Source organism: Anguilla rostrata, chromosome 6 (genome assembly GCF_018555375.3).
Source record: "Anguilla rostrata isolate EN2019 chromosome 6, ASM1855537v3, whole genome shotgun sequence".
Taxonomy (NCBI): Eukaryota; Metazoa; Chordata; class Actinopteri; order Anguilliformes; family Anguillidae; genus Anguilla; species Anguilla rostrata.
In genome coordinates, this window is record NC_057938.1 from 49,057,988 (window position 1) to 49,073,376 (window position 15,389).

Sequence of the window (15,389 nt, forward strand, 5' to 3'; positions counted from 1 at the left end):
CCTCTTCTCTTCTCCGCCTCCTCCACTAATCGACTAACGCCGGCGGGCGCCCGTCCGTGCGGGGAGGGGGAGGGGCCGAAGGGCCGGCTCCCGTCTCTGGGCGGGGCCAAGCCCTCGAGGGGGGGGGCGGGTTTAGAACGGTTCCACCTGTCCGTCAGGCACGCCGCGTGTCGTCTTCGTCTCCTCGGCCATCCTCAGTGTTGTCCCGCTCGTCCTCGTCTGGCAGCTTTGGTTTTTTCGTTTTTTTCTGTCGTTCGTTCGCTCGTGTCGCTCGACTGGCATCGATTTCCTCTCTCTGAGGCTCGTCTGAAAACCTTCCGTTTTTCAGAAGGCCGTCTTGCGCAACGCGATGTTGCGAAACGTCCGTTGTCGTTTTATTTCCTTTTGCCTGTTTGCTCGAGAATATTTCTTTTCTGCAATTCACCATTTTATTCACCCATATTTTTTTAAATGATTTTTTCTGTGTATGAACCTTCACCTCCAGTGTATTGTACAATCATGGTCATCAACATATATGGACTGTGAGCCGCTGTAACCGTGTTGCAGTTGGCTTGTGTGTGTGATTCATTACTTTTTGTGGCTGTCATTTGAGACTCAAAGCATGCTCTCTGTGGGCCATATCAATCCTGGACACGTTCCCACAATGATGTGGTTTTAACTACACACCTGTCTACTTTAAGCCATAAGACTATGAAAAAGCCTGAAGTATACTAGATTCTACCCAACAAGATCCAAAAAACTGTGAGCCAGTGTAATTTGCATAGACTGCACAACTGCCTGGAATTCAACTGTACACAAGAATTTTTCCCCCACATTATTTCAAAGGGTCATACTTTAGCAACTGTGTCTTATTTTTATATGTATAGTAGGAGGCAGATAATATCTTATTTGATGAGGATTTTTTCCCCACTAGGTTTCATTTTAAGTCACCTTCTGACAGTGTTTGTTCTCAAGCACATGAAACTGAAAAGTCCTTGTTCACTCATGAACCACTTACATATGGATTTATTATTAAATTAGTGCATGAAGTGTCCTATAGTTGAGTAGTTGACATGCTTCTTTGGCCTTGAACATTTTAAAACCTATTTGCAGTCTATTTAGTTATGCAATGACATGAACTAGGGAATGTTTAAGTGCTCTGTTTACATCACTAGTAGCCTGTTTTACATATGAATAATGTCTACAATGTACAACCTTCACACAAGTCCATTACGCAACACCATTGTTTTTGGCGGGAAAACGGGCCTGGAATGTGAAGCACACTGTTGGGGGGGGGGGGGGGGTTGGGATTTGCAGAAGCCCTCATCAGCGCTGTCACCCATGATTGATTGACTCCGACTATCACTCATCGACCACGCTCGATACCCGCGCTCCCCACCGCAGCCTGTCTGTCCATCACGCCGTCCAGTTTTGACTAATTCGTATGGGCCGTGAAACCTAGCTAATTACATTTTTTTAAAAGCCGATACTTTGGCAGCAGAAGCGGTCAGGGGCCTTTCTGTCATGTAGTGGTGAGATCTTTCATGTGTTAGCTTGGGGGGATTGTCTCTCTTAGATCCTGTATCGTCCTTCATTTGGTATGAGTCGGTAGTCAGACTCATCAATACAGGCTCAGTTAATACGATGCTTTTTTTCCTTTCAGTTCTTGTATGTAGACCTCTGGTTGAATGTTTTTATAACTCTGGATTGCGCACTAATATTTCACATTACTCATTAGTGTGAATTAAGATGCATGACTGAGTGAGGTTTTCAGCAAAACATTACTTACCTTCGTTTTTTGTTGTAAACATTTCCTTCAGATATTATTATTCATAGACTTGCCTACTTTGAACATTTTTGCCTGTGAGGAAGTCAGTCACTCCCGCCTCCAAAGTTTATTTCTGTCAGGTAATATTTCTGTCGGATAATAAGCACTTACGTTCGCCTTTTCTGCCTGTAACAGATGCACCACAGGGACCTCCTGCTCCTCCCCCCCCACCCCCACTCCCACCCGGCTCCACTGTGACCCCCACCGCCGGGCCACCCCCCCCTCCCGGTCCGCCACCCCCTCCCCCGCCCCCTCTGCCTCCCTCCCTCACCCCGACGGGCCCGCCTCCCCCTCCTGGCCCTCCGCCCCCTCCTCCAGCCCAGGCCCCTCCCCCTACCCCGCCCCCTCCCCCAGCCCCGCCCCTTCCCGCCGGCCTGTTCTCTCCGTCTCCCGGTCCGGAGGAGAACCGACCCCTCGCTGGCCTGGCCGCCGCCCTAGCTGGAGCCAAACTACGGAAAGTGCCAAGGGTGAGAGACCGCTGGATTTAGCCAATCACATCACAGCGCATAATTAATCTGAATACATTTTATACATAGCAGGCCTGACTGACAGTTACATTTCGGCTCCTTGACTGAGATAGGCTGGAGGAAATTGCTCATGTAAATTTTCGTATGTTGCCCTAGGACATGCATTTCTTTATGATAGCATGATCTTGAGATGTGAACACAGAAAATTTCGCTCAAATGAGACGCTGTAAGTTCATTGTGTTAATGAGGCACCTCAGCTTTAAGCTACATAATTGTCTGTTGCTCTGTGACATCAGCAGACTGACTAAATGTTGCATAACAACTAGACTCTTATCAGATGCACTGTGTTGTGACAGAATTTTCCTAAGAAGGCTAAATAGAGCAGCATAAACAAAATTCAGACTTTGAGGATCACAACATTAAAACGTGGTTTTTAATATTGCTGATATTTAGTTTCCCAGTAATGTTTAACGGGACGTGTTAACGGAAATGTTGTGGGATCGATTTCGCAGAGCGACGATCCAACGGGTGCTGCTCCTGCTGGGACCCCCACAGCCGCCAAGGGCGGAAACGGCCCACTCCCAGGGGGCGGGGGCCTGATGGAGGAGATGAGCGCCCTGCTGGCCAGGAGGTGACATTACACTCAAAATCCCTACACGAGAGAGAGAGGGCTTTTAGAACTTAGAGCACGGGTGTTAAACTCCTGACCAAAGTGGTTCATTTAGAGTCCACACATCTTGTTTGCAAGGCCTAATCTGGTTGCTGATTTAAAGGAGAACACACACACAAAAATGTCCGACACGGGTCTTCAGAATGATAACCTGTGATTGAGGAACAGGTCTCCCAGTAGTGCTGTCTCAGCAGCAGAAGTGATAACACACACGGTGAACGTGACGAGGCGGATGAGTCATCGCTGCATTCACCCGTGACTGCAGTGACCGATCGACTCATTTTTATCACAAATGCACTTTTATCGCGTTTATTGCGTTCAGAGCTCAGATTGCTAAGATCTGTCCCCACCCCCCCCCACCCCATCTCCATGCAGGAGAAGAATCGCAGAGAAGGGATCGTCCCCAGAACCAGAGCAGAAGGACAAACCTGTGAGTAGCGCCACCGTCAGTCCGCTCTCTCCCTACGGCGGATTGCCTGTCTCTGAGAATAGGATTACCGGCCTCTGAGGCTGAGGTCAGTTCGGTTTCGACCCAGTCAGTTCAGGAAAATCATGAATCGAATCTCAGAAATGAGATTCGATTCATGAGCTTGGAGAATCCTCATAGGTACATATCGGTTCGTATTTCTGAAATAGTGAGTTGAGTTTTGAGATTGATCACATTGGCGTAGCCTTGACCACAGCCCTGATCAGTATTTACTGCTCATGAAGTGGAGAGGTCTCTGAGCTTAGCACTGTTTGTTCATTTGAAGCTGAGATTTCTAGAGCTGATTGTCTCTCTTGATTGGTTACGCAGCATCAGCGAATAATAATCCTTTTTTCTGAGAGAGATTAAAGTCTTGAGCCTTCAGGACTACTTACGTACATAACTAACCAGATATCTCACTGGTGTGTTGTCTCTTGAGCATTTGCATGTCTAGGCAAGTTTATCTGTGATTTCTGTGCTTTGACCTTTGACCCTCGCCCCTTTACCTCTCTGTCCGTAGGAAGAGGCGGAGTCCACAACCCCTAAAGTCTCTGCGTGTAATACTCCAGGTGAGGGTCTGTCTCTGTCGGGTTCGCAGCGGGACACGGGCGGGAAGACTGCACGCGGGAGCTGAAAAAAAGAACTTGTGTCGTTAACTTTGTGAGGGGCATCTGTCCTGTTAACTGCCATTTTTTTTCATTTCAGACATGCCCAGGAAACCGTGGGAGCGGGCGAACACTATGAACGGTAGCAAATCCCCAGTGATCGGAAGGTAAATGTCACTGATGCATGCTGGGAGAGGGTCACATGGTTTTTTGTCCATTTCATTCACGCAGATCGCAGTCCCGTTCTGTATGCGTTCGTTCCCATTGCCAGGTTCGAACGAACGCCAGGAATCATGTGCGCCACTTCACGCGTGCGCTCAGCATCACCATACCGCTGGCAGGAGCCTCCACGCTGAGCATGCTGCAGTGTTAATTCCACTCTTCAGCTGGCTGATGGAGCAGTAGGCGCTTAACCTGACTAAAGCACACCGAGTCGCTTATCGCTGAACCCCTCCTGTCCCGAACCCGGCGGGGTGCTTTTCGTTTCAGTCGGGCTTCAAACCTACGTTTGGATTCAAGAGCCGTACTGCTGGACGGCTCGGGAGATGGAATATGACTTTTAAATATGTCTGCTTGATTCACCTTTTTAGATAGAATAGCTGTGCTGTTTGCAGGCAACACCCATGCAGTTGGAATTGTATCTCACTTGGTTAAAATATGGAATTGTGTTATCTTACGTAACTTTATTTTTTAAAATAAGGGTTTTAATGGTTAAATATTATGCAAGTCTAATAGTTCATCCTTTTTAGGGAGGCATCTTTAAAGCGGTGAAGGAACTTGTTGACTGCTAGTGTCCTGGTTTGGTGTGGGTGGATGGGGGAGGGGGGTTCTGTAGCTGGATTTGGAGGGGGGGTGTAGCTGGATTTGGGGCTGGGGAGGTCTCAAGGCCAGGGTTTTACAGGCTAGTGTTTCTGCTCTCACAGACGGGACACCCCTTGGAGAAATCAGATGGTTTCTGATCCATTGAGCAGGTATACGAGCCTGTGGAGTTTGAGAAATCTCTTCGTTTACCCTCTCCGTTTTTTGCTGTGCTGGAAACGATCTGTGGAAAATGAGGGGTGGGAGGGTGGATGGGGGTGTTTGGTGTTTCGAATGAATTTTTTGCCAAAACATTTCTATCATTTAATTTAGTTTTTCTTATTTCATTTTGTTTTCTTAATATGCCAATGAGGTAATCACCAGGATAGACTCTGGAAACTTTAAATGGCTCCCGTGTAAAGAATCGTCTCAGCTTCCTTTGTGCCCAAACATGTAGAAACTGGGCATTCCTGGGCTTCACCGCTGAGCTCACAGCCACAGAACGTTCCGGTGACTCTGCAGGCGCTGTGCGGTTGGAGCGCTCCATTATCGGGGCTACTTGGCATCTGTCTGGTGCCAGCTCTGTCCCAGCAGGCCTGCTAGATAACAATGCCCTCTCCCGAGCGCACAGATGGGCGTCTTTAATTTCCCCTCTCTGTTAAAAAAAAAAAAGGGGTGGAGAGTCTGCTGTGCAGAGTGGGTGCGTAGACCCGTCACCGACGCTGCACCCAACACGTCTCCCCAAACTTATTTTACAAAACACGTTTACAATATTTAACCCTGGACCCACAAGCTCAGCTCTTTGTAGAATTACTGCATTTTTAACACATAGACACCGGTCGCTGGTGTAAATAACAGCACCACGCCTCCCCCTGTCAGATAAAAAACGGCTCGAGTTGGCTTTAGGAGTAATATTCTGGGTCGTGCCTCATATCTTGTACAGTAGGCATGTCCCCTCTGGATATCACGTTCTTCCGATATTAAGATTCTGGAAGCCGTTTCCCTGTGTCACCTGTCGATGATTACCTTGTTGGCAAAGCTCTTCTGCAGCAGTAGCCTAGTTTGGTAGACCTGCATGACCGTGTGAAGCTGCATGTCTCTCTTAACAGCCTCAACCCCCCAACCCCCCACCCCTCAACCCCCCCACCCCCGCCCCTCGTTCCATGGCGGTGAATGCATTTGGGAGTGGTGTGTGCTGGTTGCCATGGAGTTTGGTCATGCTAGGCCTGCGGTTTACCGTGTGTTCTTAACTGGCAGATGCTGTGGGGGGCTGTGCCCTGTTTACGTCTCAGGTTTTGGGGTGATTGCAGGTGTCTCAGATTCCCTTTGGGAAGCTCCGGGACTTCAGTTTGGGTCTGCTTCGCTCGAGCTGCCGGGCCTCAAAGAGCATTGAGCCCCCGCTTCTGCTGTACCCTGCCAATCATTTCAGAGCCCTGCACCTTATGTCACTCAGTCTAAATGCACTGAGGATTACAGGTTGTTGTTTTGCAAACAAAAATAAATTACGAAAGCGCTAACAGTGCTAACGTTTTGGAGCACTAAGTACTCCGAAACATACGTTCGAGCGCTTTAGCCAGTGCGATTGTGTTTCAGTGTGATAGTGCTGGTTAAATACCAGCACAAATATACACACAGAAAGCAAGAGAGGTGTAGTGTAACGGAGACAATATCTGCTCATATCTGCACAAGCATTTAGGGAGAGATGAAGATGGATGACAGTTACTAGCGGAGCAAATGCTGTGTGTGGAACCTAGTGCCTATTTCACAAACTACATTGCCATACTGCGAGGGCTGCAATTCATTCTATTCATTGCTTTAATACATTCACTACTTGAAGGTGGATATTTTATGCAGCTGTTTGAATATTTCATGCGGTTAAGAAAAAAATGACAAATTTAATGAATGAGTCTTTAGAGTATGCAAGTTTCCAGAAATAGCAGTCACCTATTGTGAGTATATAATTAATATTGCATTTTGTCCATTCAGAAATGGTTAAATTGTATTTAATTGGGATCTGATGATGCTCCATTTGTCTCTCCACGCACCCTCTAACCAGTAGTAATGGTGTATAACTGCTGCTAATTGGGTGACTGCAGCCTGTTTGCTGAGGCACATTTGAAAGGGAGAGCGCGCTGAGTGTTGGCGGAGCGGCGGGGCGTAGGAGCGGCGGGGCGTAGGCGCTCTTTATCGAAGGCCGAGCCGCAGTCAGCGAGCTCGTTAGCGCCGAGCGTTCTCCCTACAGTCGCGCCGGCTCGTTTGAAGATGTGGGGATTTCGCCGACGCCCCCCCCCCTGAGGAGATCACAGGGCGTGAACCCCCCCCCCCCCCCCCCCGCCTCCCTAATTTGTGTGCCGCTCTGTCCGTCAGGCCGAAGTCCACGCCGACGCCGACCGGGTCCCTAAGTGCCAACGGGGTGGCGGCGGAAGGTCTCGACTACGACCGGTTGAAACAGGTAAGGGGGCGTGGTGCCGCCGGGCTAACGGCAGGGGCGGGGCCACTCTTAGACGCGCCGTCCGATTGGGCGAGCCCCTGTCAGCTGGTGTAACTGGCAGTGCCAGGGAGGGCGTGTCCAGTGTGCGCCGGGGCTCCTGCTCCTCCTGATAAGCGGAGCGTCTCCACATGGCTTCCCTATCTACACGCCCAGCCCTGTGTGTGTGTGCGTTCAGTATGTGTGTGTGCGTACGTGCGTGTTTGTGTGCATGCATGCGTGTGTATTTGTGTGTTCAAGCGTGTGTGTGTGTGCATGTGCGTTCAGTATGTGTGTTTAGTGTGTGTAGGTACATGTTTGTCTGTGTGTGTGCGTATGTGTGTGTTCAGCGTATGTGTGTGTGTGTGTGTGTGTGTGTGTGTGGAACTGGGCCGTGAATAAAAGCGCGCTGGGCACTCGCTCATTAATAACGGCTGGAGGAATCCCTCGTTGCCAGGCAACCGCGGCGAAGGCGGGCCCAGCAGCTGTGCCCGGCTCACTGCTGTCTTTTTATTTTTTACATATATCCTTACTCGCGCTTTTGTTTGTCGCGGTTACCTTGTGGAAGTTTTTCAGTGTCATTCTTGGGAAAAGCAGAGTTGGAGTCGATCAGTACGCCTGGCTAGACTGTGCTAGAGCACTGGGCCTGCATAATGCATCTGTGTGAGCCCTTTCGTACTGGAATACTGTCGACTTTCTCTGGCGGAGTTTTGACATGAAAGTGATTGACAGTCCAGCTCTAGAATGGAAGGTGCTGATAATGAGATCTCACGAATGAAAGTAATTCTATCCCAGTACTAAGGAAGTAGGAGCGTAGCGTAGGCAGGGGTAGAGCGATAATATGAGCCGCTGTCAAGGTCAGAGCAGCCCCTATAATTAAACGTGTTGGGTAATTTGAGAGTTGATGAAGACGACAATAGGTGGCAGTGCCAGATGGGCGCATTGGTTAAAATACCTGTTTGCATGTTCTATGTGGAGTACAAACTTTAGTGTTTGCTTATGTTGGGAGTATATTTACATGTTGAGCGAAGCTTTTACGTGGAATAGAGCCATTCTCAGAGTTTTGCACTGAGCCTATAGGAGAACCAAATGGCAAGACTTGACAGCCTTTAATGAGTTCGTATTTTCAAAAGCAGTTATGTTTTTGGATGATTGTGTTAATGCCCCTGTGGTTTCAATTCTTTATTGCAGGACATTTTAGATGAAATGAGGAAGGAGCTTACGAAGCTAAAAGAAGAGCTAATCGATGGTAAGCCTCATTAAAAGGATCCCGCATGTATGCAGACATGCGTGCATGCTCGCACACGCACACATACATGAACAAACACACACACACACGGTGCATGTACACACACACACACACGTAGGCTTTCTTTTTTATCTGCTAGCCCATTAGCAAGTGTCCAGGTCCAACTCAAAACTGACCACAAGAAAAGACAAACACCACTCCTTGTACCAGTGTGTAAGGAGGAGTGATTTAAATGTCTGCTCTCTTCCATGCAGACCTCTGATCCCTTGTCTCTTTCTTCGCAGCTATCAGGGAGGAACTGGGCAAGTCCAACACAGCGTAGGACGCGTGTACATTAAACCCCCTGGCCTGACAACTCAAGGTTGACTTCAGTTATGACAATATTTTAACAAAAGAAATGATAAAAGGAAAAAACAAAAAAAGTTTGAAAGGCGTGATGATGATGATGATGATAATTCTATTAATGAAGAAGACGCGTTTGTGATTGGTGGAGAGGTGAGTCGGGGGAGGAGACATGTAGCACCCGGGACCTTCTCCTCTTTTAGAAGCCCGACAGCTCCGATATTCCCGAGGACTTTCCCCCCGAGCGCAGGACACAGTCTTAAACAGAGGAGCGACTGTAATTATGCAAAGATGACTTTCTTTGTTCATAACACAAGAAAATCAAGGAAAATAATTTAACAACAGCAACACAAAAAAAACAACAAACAAAAAAAAAAAACACAAAAACAAGGTAATGAAATATATTACTGTATTAATCATCACAGTGTGATAACGGGCAGACAGACGAAAACGCTCGCGCTGAGATATCGGGACGGTTGGCGTGCGCTTGTGACACGAGGGGGGGGGCGAGGGGCGCGTTTGGGAAGGTTTGTGTGGATGGTGGAGGGAGGCTGAGGGCGTGCGGAAGTGGGGTGGCTCAGAGAGAAGAGCTTTCCATCTGGACGAGGGACTAACGGACTAGTTAAAAAGTCTACAGCTGCAGGACTCTGTAAAGCTTGTCTTCCTGAAATACTCTTTTACCTGAATATGTACATTTAAAAAAAAAAAAGGAAAAAAAACAACAACAAAAAAAAAAGGATATCTGCAAGTTGTTTCTTCATGTCTGTTATAATGTACGGCCATATCAGGTAGCCTACTGGAACCTTCCGTGGGATGGCCAGTCTCTTGGTACTTCTTCGGCGTAATACCCTGAAAACATTTATTCTTTGGTTTTGGTCTTTTTCTTTTCCCAGAAATGAAAGCTCAGAAGTCTAATTTGCGCTGAGCCCTGTTATTGGCATTTATTTTTTAGTGTTGTGTGTGTGATGGATTGGTGGGACAGTCACATGAAGAAATGCCTTCCTGCTGTACATCATTGTAGCTCTCTACCAAAATCTGACTCCTCCCTCATTCAAATCTCTGGTCAGTGTTTCATATCTCCAAGACCGGATCTGTAGATAGAATTCTTTGAAACTGCATTTTTTCCCCCTCATTATTTTGATTGATTTGAAAATCTACTTTTTTTTATTTTTTATTTCTGTCGAATTTAGTGCATGTCAGATTTTGTAAAGGTGAAGGTCGTATAGCTGCCACGAAATTAATTATCGTCTGTCGGTGTATAAGCAATAAGTGTAACATCACCATTTAGTTGCCTTTTTTTAAAGCGGTCTTTGTGGCCCTCATTGTTTTTTCCACCCCCCCCCCCCCCCCCAAATAGTGGAGAATGCTTTACTGTAGCTTTTCTCAGTAGCCACGTGATAATCCCAATCAAAAACATTCATATCATCTTGATAAGTGAGGTAACTCTGGGGGAGGGATCTGAGGGGTGTCTTCTGTTTATAGCCATGATTTGTAATTGATTTACAGAGGTAGACCGTTTGTTTCTCATCCTTTTGTAGCAGACACTATTTTTCATTTAGGGTTCTAGAATGCTTCAGTCTTGGCATTCCTTGCTGTATCCATAGTGTCACTTGGCCTTGAAATTGTCGTTTTGGAGAACAAGGCAAAATAAATTCTCTCTCTGAAGTATTAGCTACGTCAGATAACGGATCTTTTTCCTGAGATGCCCAAACATATGAAACTATGTCAACGCGACAGTTCTAGACACGTTTGTGCCATCGACAAAATGTTTTCTCTTGTGGTTAGTGGTTATAATGATCTATTTATGTTATGTCATTTTGTTTGCCTTTGTTTTCCTTTTTCACAATAAAAGTCCTGGGCCATTTTGTTTTGCTTCTCAACAGAGCTCAGCACTTGCCTAAGTGAGAGCAATTAATTTTTCACCATACCTGAGCAACACTCCAAACACTGGAAAATGTAATTTCCTTAAGGAAGGTATTTTGAAGTGTAACAATTCTCTGATCCTCCCATCTCAGTGCAAAACTGGCAGAACTTCATAGACACTGATATGAAATGCATCTAAATAACAATGTTAAAATTTGTGTTTTAAGATAATGTTGGGGATATACAATGAGGGGATATAACATGACCAGATTTGGGTAATAATATATATACCCCTTAGTGTTTCCTCAAAATCTTGCTCATGAGTTTTCTTCTGGAAAATTACATTTTTTAAACGTATCTGCACATTTATGTCTTCGGTGATTGTGTTGGAAATTTGAGACTGGAAGGAAGGAAGGACGGGGTTTAACACATTTCACCCTTTGCATACTGTTGTGGTTTTCTCTCCTATCATTCAAACGCCGTCTTTCCGGATCAAAACATTTGGGAAGCTTATACGAGTGTTTACAGCATCGATTGCACTTTAAAACCCCATTGAAATTCATATTATGGTACTGCTTGCAAAATGCAGCCATTGCCCAACAATGTGGCAATCTCACCAAAGTTTTCAACCATGATATCATCCTAAAAGTGTCACACTCTTTTCTAGGCTTTCTTTGCTCAGTCACTGTCAAGAGAAAGAAAATATATCACATTTTATGATTTGGTAGGTTAAGTATTTTGATCAAGGTAAAAACATTATACATAGATAAATCTGTATCTTCATGGTTTGTGCCTTGTTCTGAAGTTGCATTTAACACGTCAAAGATTAAAAATAACTAGTAATAACAGTAGAAGCTGTCATAACCTCAAACATGGTTTTTTTTTTGTGATAGTTTTTTCAAAGGGAGATTTGAGATTGATATGTTAGAATACAGTTGCATTCATATTTTTACTTCATGCCATTTGTAATGATGTTGCGGTAAGATAGGTGTCACAGTGTGAGATTGTGGGTTTTTGGGAAATCTAAAATCTCTGAAATTATCTGCAGTGAGTCAGTTGAATGTCGAAATCAAACTGCTGGCTGTGAACGTCTGTCCCCGTACAAAGGACTGTGCAAGACCTGCAGGGGCTGAAACTGGTCTGTTCTTCACACCCTGGCTGGAAGCATTCAAACTGACCGTTTCTGAAATTCACGATTAACCAGTTTCCTTATTTTATATTCTTTTATCATTCACATTGTACCATACCGTTCTCATGTTACATTTAGAATTTTTTGTTACATGTTAACATTGTTTTGTTTGAGCAAATGAAATAAAATTGCAATACATTATCGCAACGTCCCATTTATTCTGTGTGCTGCTGTAATAACGATCGACACCTTATCTGGAGGGTGGTGTTCTGCAGTATTTCATGGTCATTTGCACGTTGAAAATGCCCAATCCAGATAGAATTGTTCAGAGTATCAGATTTGGTAAAGTCTAGTGACCTTCCAGCATCTGCTGTGTGAACTCAAGTGTATCGGAGCGGCACTGAGTTTGGTTCTTATCTAAGGGAACTGAAAGGCATTAGTAAAGATGGAGTCCAGGCAACAGGAGCAGGATGTTTCTGAAATATCCGTGCTCCAGTAGCAATGCACCATCTTCTCACACAGGGACCTGAATTTAACATCTGTACCCTGTCTGAGCTCCTTTCCGCTTGTTCATGCATTTCATCCTTTGTCACTTTCGCCTAGGAATCGGGAGTTATTTGACTAAATTTGCCGCTCACTTCCTGACTTGAGAAATACAACAGAAACAAGGAAATTGAGCGCTTGTTACTGCAGGAAGGGAAGAGGAAACTCCCACTGGGGGAGGGAAGCCAAGCCCCAATTTTGAGAGGCGAATTCTTCATTCGCTTTCATATGGAAAAGGGCAGCAGCAAATGCAATGCGCCAATCCGTATCCTTCTAACAAGGTCCTTGTCATCAGATTTCTTCTGAGGAGGAGCTTTCCTTTCAGAAGGCAGTTACTTCGGTATGTGCACTCTAATTCACCTTTCACAAAATGCCATGACTGCAATGGAGATGTCCCAGTGGATCAATCCAGAGTGGTTCAAGATTTGACCAATCACACCGCAGATTACATCAGCCATCGTTCACACCCCACCGTGCGTGAATCTTAACTGCCCCTTATCTGCTAAAGTTCTGCTAAAGTTCAAATGAGGAGAACAGGAAGTGATGCGGTGGAACAGAGTGAGAATGAAGCGGGGAACTTGCTGCCAGAACGAAACAATAGTTAATAGCCAGAAAACGGAAAATGTATGTTTAGCGAGTGCGAGTGCAGCTTTTGCAATGATGTCAAGGTCTGTTTTTTTTTATTTATTATTATGATCAGTTGAATGAAAAGATTCTGCACAATGTTAATACTGTTTTGCACTGCAATAAAACCCCTGTGCAAAGACTATTTATTGATCCTTGGTCTCCTTCCATTCTCAATTCATCACATGGGAGCTAATATATTACCCTGAAGTCTGAAGACACTTACTGTAGGATTCTAAGTTTTGCCTGTTTGTCTGCAACTTACGTGAGGTGGAAATATTGTCAGATGCTGTGGCGTGAAACGACTGCAAAACAGGAAGGTCGAAGACAGCTGCAAGTGCAAGTACTACAAGATGTGAAAGTAATTGGATTGGAGGGTTTGAATTTTTTTTCCACTCCATTTCAGCAAATAAGACTGCAGACTACTTACACATTTAGTAATCCAAGTCAGCGTGTGAGCATCACATTGTCTTTGTAACACAACTTGGACAAGGCAAAAAAGTATTGTGATGATGTTAGACGTAAATGTGGCAGCAAGATGATACAACTATTATAGAGTATAAGGTGGTTACACTTATTTCTCCTGTTTATCTCAGGGCATATTTATTAAAACCTATACAAACACGTTTTTGAGGTTTTAGAATACGAAACTCAAAACTCACAGCTTCAGGGCTGTTACAAAAGCAATTTTGAGAATTATGCTTGCTAAACGGTTATTCATTTGTAGTGACTTTAGAATTTGTCCATATATTTTTCCATTTTCATTAAAGATGCATCGGGATTGTAAGTTTGAAATCAGTTTATTTTTCTGAAATAAATCTGAATTTTAAATATAATAATACATAAACTGAAGTGAATGGTTTAAAAAAATGATTGGATACATGCATTTCATGTGGTGAATCACATACAGTGCCCTTAATATTTGGGACAAAGACGTTTTTTTTTTCTTGATTAAGCTCTGTACTCCAATTTCAGATATGCAACCAATTCACATGTGGCTAATGTGCAGATTATCAGCTTTTAAAGTGCTGTAATTTCTACGCAGTGAAACCAAAATGTATAAAAACACCCTTCAATAAAAGCTGAGAAAAAAATCTGCACTTTAACCATGTGTGAATTGTTTAATTACAAATCTAAAAAGAGTACAGAGCCGAATCAAAATAAAAGAAAGACTGGTTAATTTTATTTTATTTACAGACCCCTACGATTCGAGTAACATTTTAAATATTAAGTGTTCAGAAATATAAAAATCTCGAAAAGAGAAGAAAATGCAACCCAATGATTCTGCAGAATTGTCAGGTGTCGAATGCACTCAAATGCCTAAACTTTTTCATCACATTTCATTTCCATTTAATGGTGCGCTCTATCGATGCAAATCAATTCACTGATGTTAAAGAAAAATCTGTTTTTGAGATTTACAACAGAAGATCGGGACATCTGATAAAATTTGTTGCATGTCTTCATTAACCAAGCCAAGACTGTTGTTAAAGCAAATTTTACCTTCGAAAATCAGTTGTTTCTAGAAAACGTTCTGAAAAAACACATTAAGAAGTCTTAGTTGAAAGATAGGAAGCATTTTGTGCAGCTGTGCTTTGATGAGTAGTGTCTTCCAAACAGAAAACAAATAAAATGTGTAGCTATTTAAGAGTTAAATAGCTGTTTTCTTATCAAGCATCCCGAAGTCCAAGCTGTAAACTTGAAATACAGTGGACACCTACATTCGTAAGCTGGAAACTTTCTAAACTTGTAACTTAGCAATGATTACATTTGCCCACATCTCTGAAATGGTTAACTCACATGGACTCGCATAACGTTACCTAACCGCCCTTTAACTACAGCTTGACATTCTAGAGCTCACAGAACTATTTTTCAAGCTAGCTAGCTAGCTAACAGCAAAGCTTCAAGTTACTAACCAGTTGTTCAAGCTGTCAGAAACTACAATTTTGTCACTTTACAGTACTCTTATTATAACTTTTTTTACGGTCTACGGTCCAACTTCACTTAGCTAGTTTAGCTCAAAAATGAATGGGTATGATACATGCGCTCTGCATAGGTACAATATAGCGCGTAGTCTAGACCAGAGCCATAGGCTACTGTACCAATCACATAAGTTGCAATCTTGTCACTCAAGATTCACCAGTTCACATGATCTCCATTTTCTTCTGGCAGCAGGAAGTTTTACCGTTATCTTCCTATACGTTCTGCTAACGTTAGACTACCGTTTGTATAATGCTGGAAAAAGGTTATAGGATATGTGATACGTGAATACGACTACACATAACTTCTATTTTTAGACGGGGTCATTTAACCTATCTTAGCCAAGACTGAACTGCTAACGAATATATCAAGCAACCTCGAC

The 15,389-nt window shown here is 44.3% G+C and overlaps 1 protein-coding gene across 1 annotated transcript in view; it reads left to right on the forward strand.

Moving 5' to 3' along the window:
* The window catches only part of enah (ENAH actin regulator), a 70,504-nt gene extending 58,440 nt beyond the window's left edge, over nucleotides 1–12,064 (forward strand). The window contains 9 exon segments of the mRNA XM_064340256.1: nucleotides 1,943–2,274; nucleotides 2,787–2,905; nucleotides 3,320–3,374; nucleotides 3,931–3,979; nucleotides 4,116–4,182; nucleotides 4,939–4,986; nucleotides 7,181–7,265; nucleotides 8,472–8,529; nucleotides 8,814–12,064. Coding sequence (XP_064196326.1) covers nucleotides 1,943–2,274; nucleotides 2,787–2,905; nucleotides 3,320–3,374; nucleotides 3,931–3,979; nucleotides 4,116–4,182; nucleotides 4,939–4,986; nucleotides 7,181–7,265; nucleotides 8,472–8,529; nucleotides 8,814–8,851 — 851 coding nt within the window. The 3' untranslated portion in view covers nucleotides 8,852–12,064.
* Nucleotides 12,065–15,389: the final 3,325 nt, after the last annotated feature.